The sequence below is a fragment of the Adiantum capillus-veneris genome, chromosome 23, assembly GCF_014529385.1.
Source record: "Adiantum capillus-veneris isolate H3 chromosome 23, ASM1452938v2, whole genome shotgun sequence".
NCBI lineage: Eukaryota > Viridiplantae > Streptophyta > Polypodiopsida > Polypodiales > Pteridaceae > Adiantum > Adiantum capillus-veneris.
In genome coordinates, this window is record NC_140953.1 from 135,092,000 (window position 1) to 135,101,955 (window position 9,956).

The following is a 9,956-nucleotide window of genomic DNA, read 5'->3' on the forward strand; positions in this document are numbered from 1 at the left end:
TTTGCCCAAAATACAAGATTTATATACATGTTTCAATGGTGCCTCAAGAGGAGGCGACAAAGCTACCTTGTCAAATGTACACCAGTTTTGTTGTAGAAATCTTCAAATCAGGTAATGTGCATGTTCAATATTTCGCACATTTCTTGTAGTCATTGAGCTTAGACAACCTTTGAAACATAATACTAGATACTATAGTAGTATCACCAAATTTGATGCATGAGAGGCAGCAACAGTGGAAGATGCAAAGTTAGCCCTTATTAGCTTGTACCAAGGAGAGAGATGTGAGTTCACATAATTTATGCGATATGTTTTTGCCTCTATTTAATGGTGGGAATATGAATGTAAGTCTTGATGGGCCATGTATAGCATAAGTAGGTTTTGAATGATGTTACAGATCATCCTATTTTTATGCTAATGTAATTGGAAGTAGCAATAGTGGTACTCTTCTCTTACTCAGTAGCCCTGATGTATGTTTCAACAAGATATTGCTTACCCTGTCTTTTCTAGACTAGGCCTCTAGCAACAATACAGGGACAAGGCCATCAAGCTTTACTTCATGTTTATTCTCTATCACAAGTCCAAGGGTGGTGGCAAAAGCTTGATAAGAATATACCAAAGCATCAAGAACTATATACACAAGAGTAATATCACAAATGACCTGCTCAATGGCAATCAAAAGCTTATTGAAATCTTTAATCTCCGCAAGAAATACAAAAGTGCTAGCTTTTTATAGAGATGGTGAAATTGCATGCAAAATCGATAGTCAAGGGACTAAGGAAATCTAATTTCAAGAATCATCGAATAAATATTGGAGGTTTTTTGGGACTATTTCCTCTACATTTGTTCTTTGGTGATATGCGCATGGCAATATGCTTATCATAGGAAAATTTGTATAATATCAAAGCTTTGAGGCTAATAAAACCATGAAATGCTAGTAATAAATGAATGCTATAACAATCTCGCAAAAGTTGTACCAATCTTAACAAAAGCTGAACTCACATGTACACAATAACCTATGTTGGATTGCATGATTATTATGTCAAAGATATGCTAAAATAAAGATAAATGTGTCCATCTTAGCACAAAATTATTCATGGTGCTTGATTGCTTGACAAAAAGCGAGCAGCATGCTCGAAAAAAGAGATGCTCTGACACCATGACAATCTCACTTGAGAGATTTCCCCCCTTGCTTGTGTATACACCCATAGCCCAAGGACATCAATCATTTTTGTATTTGCATACTTCTAGTGTTGTTCGTCTCCTTCCTTGCCAAGATTCATGCGTGCACTCTTGCAACCCTAGATCCAACCATTGGTGATGGTAGAGTATATTAAATATTTGGCTTAATTTCCATTCCACTCTAAAATTTAGCTTCTTTTGCTTGGAGTCTTGCTGAATTCTTCACTAGGTTTGCAACTTCAGTCCTTCTCGGGAGGGATTGGTGACCTGATTCAAACTTGGATGTGTGCTTGTAATATGCTCTGCTGATGAAGTATAGGCTTCTCCATCTATTTCAACTAATAAAGTAACAAGAATAGCTATGTTCATTCCGGCAAATGTGATCCGAAGCTGTCAAATTGGCTAAGAATGTTTAGCAGAGATTAAATACTACCTAGGAATAACTACCCTCGAGTATCCACAGGTTTACAACCCTTTTAAGGAAACTTGACAACCTATGGTAGGACTTGGCATCTAATAACACGAGTTGATGTGTGGGTTTCAATCTAGAGCTTCATGTATAGTAAGATTACAGTTTAGGAGAGGCACAATTGAAATGATAAGACTTGCTAAGAGGACTCTCCACAAGTCACTCCAAACTCTTTGGGAAGAGTACCAGAAAAAAAAAGCTGCAGAGCCCAAGTCCTCCAAAGCCGAAACTGCACACGAAGTCACATGCAAGGTCTACCCCCCTCGCAAAAAGCTAGAAGCTGGCAGCTCTCTGGGGGAGCCCCTTTAAGAGTAATATAAAGAAAGCTCATTACAGGGCTAGAGCTTATGCTCACACACACTGAAACTCTTGTCGAGGTAGTCGAGAGAGAAATCTATTTGAGATGCCTAGCAAATCAGTTATCTCTAAGGTGTTGTGAGCCTTTAATGAGGCTAAACATTGTGCCACACCAGTGGAAGGCATCCAGTCTTCTGAATGAGCAGGCTTCATAAAGGCCCGGGTGAGATTGATAGCCTCATCGAGTTTCTTAGTCTCATTAGGGATAGGGATGGACAGATAGTAGAACTCACTGGGACATAGTAACTAACTTTCCACATGAGCATCACAAAAAGCGACGATCAAGCACAACACCCTCCCTTCACAATCAAAGCCACCTCTTATAATTTTAATGGCAGCAGTTCAAGGAACCTGGTTCCGTATGTACAAAAATTTTGGCCTTGAAAAAGGCATTTGTACATCCAGCAAGGGTTTAAATGGAGTTTCCAGCTCGTAACAGCTTCTCGATCTTGTCGGCTCTATGGTAATCTGCAGCAGTTATGGGTCCACTAGGAAAGGCAGTGATCTCAATGACCAAATGTGGAGTTGGAAGTTCATCAAACATGGCCCTTACATTGTGGCAACACACCGTCTCTGCGTGTGCATTTTCACGGCGAATCTGACAACCCTGCACCATAGAAAGCGGTATGTGAGATGGAATCGAACTTCGTTTGGACTAAACGAGGCCAATGACTGCTATTCTCCCTTCTTATGACAAAGCATACATCAAAAGTATTTAGGTATATATACAAACATATATCCATCCATACATTCATATATACGTACATACATTCTGCTACCAGCTAACCCTGTCTTCACAAAACCGTGATATATGCTTTCTTCCACATTTCATTCACCTTATGAGAGGTTGCATCTCGAAAAGTATCATCGTCGGAAAGAAGCGAACTGATTTGATTGAGAAGACGACGGCCTTCAGATTTTGACGGGACTCGGTATCTTCTTTTAAGAGTGCCCTTCGTAGTTGTCTGCCACTTAGTTCTCCCTTTCTTCAACTCCTTTGCTCGCTGAGCCTCTACATGCACGACAGAAATTACCCACATGCATTAAGGTCATAAACAATGTAAAATAGAACAGCCCAACTACAAAACAAATTAAGAAAAACTGCACTCACCCTCGTTTCCACCGAATATATTCTTTAACCAATTTAGAGCCTGCAATTCATCTCTGTCACTGAGACCTACAAGACAGACAATTTTCTCAGAGAGCTGTAGACATATCAACAACAATGCCTGTCTCCTACTTCTAATGCAGTCGAGTCAGTTCGGACTAAAACCAGAGGGCTATCTTCCTCATAGATTCAATAGCGATGAACCACAATCATGAAAAATCATGCAATCCCACTGAGACAAGGAGCACTTGCTAGCTTCTCATGTCTACCTAAATCTGCTTGTAGATCACAACAGCTCTTGCTTATTTCTCATGTCTACCTAATTCCACTTGTAGATCACAAAGAGGTCTTGCTAGCCTACCTTATGTTGCTTGTAAATCACAAAGAGCTCTTGCTAGCTTCTCATGTCTACCTAACTCCTCTTGTGATCATGGACTACAAGCATGTGCACAAAGCTGGTTATGTAAATCCGTTCATCTTGCTGCTTGAATTATCTATAGTACCAAGTCAGAATACTCCAACCTTGCCAAGCGCACTGGCACGATCCTGATTGGCCTTGGATAAGTTTGCAGGCTTCCAAAAGAACAGCAACTGTGATATGTGACAACACTGTTAATTCTCATAATATCTTTCAGCTCTCTTATGAATAGATGCACGGTGCTTAAGCCTTCCTCCATCTACAAATATTTCTCTATATTATTGTGTCAAGCTCAACCCGAGGACAGGTCATCAAGGATACAAACTTCTACTGCTGCAAATATTGGCTTGTCAGAAACTACTTCCCTTCTCACTTATGACATTTAGCATTAGGTGACGGCGTCTTTAACATTCTGCTGCTAGGAATCTCTGGCTTGCAGAAAACCTAACTTCTCTCTCTCAAACATGACTTCTAGCACTGGGTGATCTTCGCACCATGTCATCTTTGCTGCAAAAGATGAACCAGGGCAGCAGAATGAGATCTTTGTAGGACACAAAGATGGCATCCTCTCCAAACCAGTATTGAAGAGTCCTAAACCTTGAAACCTCTGATCAGCCGACACGTTCAAACCCTGCAATCATGGCCGAAGAGGGATGTTTGCTAGATGCAGAACCAAAGGTAACCCAGGATGAAATTTATTCTCAAGGGATCTTCACGAAACTACAGAAGAGAAACAAACTTAAAAAACGAACAGCTGGATCCTTTGCAAAGAGCCGAATGTAATCGATTGCAACTTCAACTTGCAAGAACTTGAGCTCAACTAGTGGAAAGTGCAGAAAATACAAAATCAATGTGCAGGAATTGAGGATACCTTGCAGACTTGAAGAAGGTGGCGGCCCTGCAATGCCCACTTGGAGAAGGGCATAGAAGACGCATGTGCGAACAACCCACAAGACGGGGAATTCAGTGAGAGAGGCACGCACTGTAATGGGTTTGCCGAAGGATTTCACAGAAGGCGAAGGAAGGGATGCCCTTGTGAGAGCTTCCATGGCCTCATGGGATGAAGTGAAGAAAGAAGGGCGGAGCAGAAAACGATAGATCCCGCTGCTGTTCTTCTTGCCGTTGCCGCTGCTGCTGCTGCTGGGAAGAAACAACGGCGAGCTCGGAGACCATGCCGGAGCCTGCTGTTGCAAAGTCCTGAACATATCTACAAACGAGAACTGATGGCTACTCACGAGTCGTCAAAATTTAGTTTAGACCTTTGCACAATGGAAACGAGCAGGCATTGGTTATAAGGATAAGGCACCATGGTCCACTTTTAACACCTTGCAATGCTTGCAGACAGGCTCATACTTCACCACCTCACCAATAGGACACCAAAATATCACTCACAATTGGCTACTTTCTGCCAACATGGAACTATGCCATTAGCTTGAGCTTTTCGCAATGAGCATACCACATACACTACTAGTTCTATCGTGGAGCACTATTACAAAGTTAAGTGGGGAGGTGCTCAAAATGTCGTAGATGCCTCGGTCTTTCCATTATTGTAGACTTTTGTATTAGTTCTACGAATTTGAAGGAAACATATTTTTCCTCTCTACTATCCTCATTGTTGGTAACTTGCTTTTGCACGAATTATCTCAACATAGCAAATAGAATATCGCATTTTGTATGTGTGCTTTGAGAATAAACATGACGCTCCACTTTATCTTAAATGAATGTGTCATGCTTTATTAACTTGATCATTTCTGACCGCATTTTGTGTGACCCTCACTTGCGGCATTGCCTACCCACCCTGGCTCGTAAGGCGCACGAAGTGAGCCAATAATGATTACTTCTTAGTTGCGAGCAATCCAATGTGGGGGGTGTTAACTTGATGCACCCAAACTTCATGATTTGGGTGCCCTATGTAGTAAGATGTGGATAGAGTTGAAAGCTAATTAATTTCAATGAAATCAAAATCTTCCTTACCTTCTTTATATAACAATTATTTGAAATACAACTTTAGATGAATTAAGACATGATTTACTATATATTTCCTAAAATGCATGGTGGATTTGTGAAATTTGGGCTTGTTACTACATGAATTAAGACATGATTTACAATATATTTCCTAGAATGCATGGTGGATTTGTCAAATTTGTCAGATTTGGGTTTGTTAAGACATCAACCTTTAAAGGAATCTAGTTTTGATTGATAGGCCTTGCTATAGAAGTTAATGTGTTCTCGCTTGAACCCCTGCTACGAGGAGCTTTTCTGACGTTGTAGGCTACAATAAGACCCTTGTCACATTGGGGAACATGCCCCAAATGGTTTTTTCTTTAGCCAGTCATGAAGTTGTCAAACATAAGAAGTACAAACTGGATGTCCGTCAAAAGTAGTGAGTGGTTGCAAGCCAAGCGGTAGCATCCCCACGTCTCACTTTGTAGGACATAGCTCGAAACTTATCAAAAACATCCCTATAGACGCTTCTTACAGATGGTTGTGGGAGTGAAAACTTGGCCAAGGGGGATTGCCCACTCATTTGGAAAGCACTACAAGCCAACTTCACCTTTTGGCTCGGAGAATACACACTCACCACCTTGACATGGCCTACTCTTGCTTGCCTCACTGTGACAAGGACCTAAGGGAAAATAAGTTACTCCAAAAATACAGCAAGGGACAGAAGCAAACTTATAAATAAGTATGCTTTGTTTGCGAGTCTACATAATTTTTAGCCATGAGCATATGGACACTTGGATGAGCTGAGAGAGCGCCCTTATGCTTCTCGTGTAAATAGGATACTATGTATAAGTTACTAGTTAAGTTTTTTCTAAATAGAAAAGATAATTCAAAGAAAGATTTTGTGAAACGCATTTGTGAAATTAAAACCTCTTTTTTTGCTAAAAGCACCCATGCAATCTCTCCATCGCAAAAAAGCACTAACCTTATGAGTAATGTCTACCCTTGGAGTTTTTATGGCAAAAGTATCTCCTTTTAGGAACTATGAAAGAAAAAGCAAAACACTAGTTAAGCTTTTCTTACTAAGATTTTTTTTTTTAATATCAAAAAAGTAGATAGTGCACTGCCTACATGAGTGCCATACAAAAGTATGGTGGAGAGTTGGCACAATGTTTCTCCAAAATGTATAAAAAAACAAAATACATGCCCTGCCCTGTAGTCCATTTCCTATAGCATAGTCATGCAAGATAACAAACCTGAATTTATCTCTGATAATTTGATATTCAAGTCCATGCCATGGCCATATGGATTGCTCTCTTGTGATTTCATATTCTAGTGCTTTTCACAATCATGTTGGGCATATGCTACAATCAACATGGTCCGAGAGACTACATCTTAGATAGAAAGCTCTTTAAGAACTTGAATTGCAGATTTTTCTTGGTATGTTGGTTTTATCAACAATACATAAAGGACTACGCAAAAACCGCAATCCTGTTAATAGACTAGCTGAGGTCAAAAAGTAAGAGTATAAGTAGGGGGGAAGCCCAACCAAAAAGCTTTGAAAATCTTAAGGTGGCTATGTTACCATATACATGTGGTAGTGATGTGTGTGAACACACTAGGACCGTCGGGGCATTTTTTCCCTCTTTAGGAGGTTTTTTTCCTCGTACATTGTATATACGCCCATCACTCTAGGGCTATCTTTCCATTGCACGCTATGTAATATACTCTCTGTTGTGTGCCTTGAGCTTCCTTCATCTTCTCCAAGTTGTCTGTCTTTCCCTCCAACCCTAATTCCAACAATTGGTATCAGAGCAGGTCACGTCCTCCCGGGCTTAGTCGTCAGCGTCGCCAGAACACCCCTGCTCGTTTTCTCAAATTTCAAAGAGCTTTGGCGAGCATCACCGGGTCGACAAACAATTTGGGCAAGCTCGTGGAGCTTGGTCTGCTCAGAATTTCATTTCGGGCTCATTTCGACCTCCGTTTCCACTACAGCCATAGGCAATTTTGTCATTTTGTGTAGAATTTCTGTCAGTGTCAATTACAAGTCCCATACAGTCTACTGCGGGTTGTGTTGTATAGCACATGCTGGTCTCACTGAGTTTCTCCTCATTTCGAGTAGTTTTCACATCAAGTGCAGGCATTTTCCATGGCTGACAACAACACAGATGTGTTCAAGATGTTTGTTGCTAAGGATAGATTGGATGGGGACAATTATCCTATGTGGGCTTACATGATGCAGCATGTACTTGTCTCAAAGGGAGTTTGGAACATTGTGCAGGGCATTGATGTACATCCTGGTACTATGGATGCAGGCAATGTTGAGAATGCTCTAGGTTTTGCTGCCATGGTTGCTACTGTCAGAGCTGTTTTGCCTACGGCTGAGCAGTCTAGCAGGTCTTTATGCAAGCCGCAATGAGGCTAAAACTTCTTTGTTGCATAAAGAACTGGAATCGAAGATTATGCATGAGGAAGATGAAATGGAGACTTTCCTTTCTAGTGTCAAGGATGTTAATGAGCAACTAATTTCTGCAGGAGAAGTCATTTTTTACAGTTCACTTGTGCAGACTATTCTTGATGCTTTGCCAGATTCTTACCAAACTTTTGCTAGTACTTGGAGACTTATGACCCGAGGAAATCCTGAAGTTGTCAAGTTTGATGCATTATGCACATTGCTGTTGCAAGAGTCACTTTCCAGAAAAAGCAAGACTAGGCAACGTTCATTTGAACAGGCTTTTATTGCAGTTCAAAGAAAAGGTGGGAACAGCAATGTAACCACTTCTTATGGTTCTGCTGCGAGTGGCAAAACTTCTCTTTTTAATGCTTTTACTGGCAGCACTAGGTCTAGCAATTCTGGTGATAAGGTGAAAAAGAAGATGCGTTGCCATTATTGTAAAGCTAATGATCACTTGATCAAGCAGTGTCCGAAATTGAAGGCAAAAGAAGCTAAGAAGAAAGAGATCGTATCCACTACACGATCCAATACAAGTGCAGCGATTGTAGAGTCTTCTGTCAAGTGAGATTGTGATGCTGATGTTGATGGAGAATGGGCATTTAGTGCAGAGTGCACTTATGATCCTATTGTCCATGATGCATGTATGTCAGTTGGTGCAGATTTACATGTGTGGTATTTCGACAGTGGTGCTACAAAGCACATTACCTCACATCATGATTTGTTTACCTCTATTGAATTTGTCCCAATACGGTGACTTGTGCCAAAAATGCCTCTTATCCTATTCAAGGAGTTAAGAAAAATTGTGCTTACTGCTGCAAATGGAAGTTCTTTCACACTTGTTGATGCATTGTTTGTACCTGGGATCAAAAAGAACCTTTTGTCTGTATCTGCACTTGCTAGACTTGGTCTTGTAGTCAAATTTGTGGATGACAGATGTACAGTTCATGATCTCAATTTTGGTGATGAAATTGTTGCATCTAGCCTTTTGTGTCGTGGACTGTATAAGCTCACTTTGTATGACAAGTGTGGACAAAATTTTGCAAATGCAGTTGCAGATTCAAGGGCTGTTTCAGATGCAAAATTGTGGCATGCACGTTTTGAGCATCTAAATTTTGTCAGTTTGTTGCGTTTGCAAAAGCCTGATATGGTTGCTTCTTTTCCGCCTCTTGAAGCACCTGTCAAACATGTTTGTGAAGGCTGTATTTTGGGTAAAATGCAGTGTGCTAAGTTTCCAAAGGATAAATCAGTTCGTGCTACATGCAGATTGCAACTTGTGCATAGTGATGTTTGTGGGCCTATGCAAACTCCGTCCTTGGGAAATTACTTGTACTTTGTGAAATTCATTGATGACTACTCCAGGCATACATGGGTATATCCGTTGAAAGCTAAGTCCGAAGTGTTTATGTGCTGCAAGCAATTTCTTGCTATGGCTGAAAATGTCTCGAAATGTACTATGGGCACCCTCCATTCCGATCGAGGGGGGGAGTATATGTCTCATGAATTTAATGCATTTTTGGCTAGTCGTGGGATAAAACACCAACATACAGTGCCGTATACCCCTTAGCAAAATGGTGTTTTTGAGAGGAAAAACATGTCTCTTACGGAAATGGCACGATGTATGATCAAGAGTCAAGCTTTACCACATTCGTTTCTGCTCGAGGTTGTCATGTGTGCCATTTATGCACTCAACACGTGTCCTGCGAAAGTGTTGCAGTCTATGACTCCATATGAAGCATGGCATGACAAAAAGCCATCTATTGAGCATATGCATGTTTTTGGTTGTTTGGCTTATGGTTTAGTGCCACAAGCGCAGCACAAAAAATTGGATGATAAGGTTGTCAAATATATTTTTGTTGGTTATAGTGCTGAAAGCAAAGGTTACAGGTTGTACCATTTGCAAACAACGTGTATTTTGGTCTCACGTGATGTTGTGTTCGTGGAAGATTCTGTTTTGCCTTTGTTGTCATGTACCTCACATGACATTTATGACAATTTATTGCCTCTTTTCGGTGGTGGAAGTTCGAAT

The 9,956-nt window shown here is 40.7% G+C and overlaps 1 protein-coding gene across 1 annotated transcript; it reads right to left on the minus strand.

Annotated features, from left to right (window-relative positions):
* Window positions 1-2,288: 2,288 nt before the first annotated feature.
* On the minus strand, window positions 2,289-4,855 carry LOC147428628 (6,7-dimethyl-8-ribityllumazine synthase). Its single transcript, XM_086497305.1, has 4 exons — window positions 4,403-4,855; window positions 3,117-3,182; window positions 2,842-3,017; window positions 2,289-2,612 (listed from the first exon to the last, which is right to left on the minus strand). Exons 1-4 carry the CDS (start codon window positions 4,734-4,736, stop codon window positions 2,418-2,420), a joined length of 771 nt encoding a protein of 256 aa, XP_086353431.1. The 5' UTR covers window positions 4,737-4,855; the 3' UTR covers window positions 2,289-2,417.
* Window positions 4,856-9,956: the final 5,101 nt, after the last annotated feature.

Coding starts and splice junctions, on each gene's coding strand:
- LOC147428628 (XM_086497305.1), bottom strand. CDS start 4,736: ATGTTCAGGACTTTGCAACAGCAGGCTCCGGCATGGTCTCCGAGCTCG. Junction 3,183..4,402: donor ACCTTCTTCAAGTCTGCAAG/GTATCCTCAATT, acceptor TCTGTCTTGTAG/GTCTCAGTGACAGAGATGAA. Junction 2,613..2,841: donor GAGATGCAACCTCTCATAAG/GTGAATGAAATG, acceptor TCTATGGTGCAG/GGTTGTCAGATTCGCCGTGA.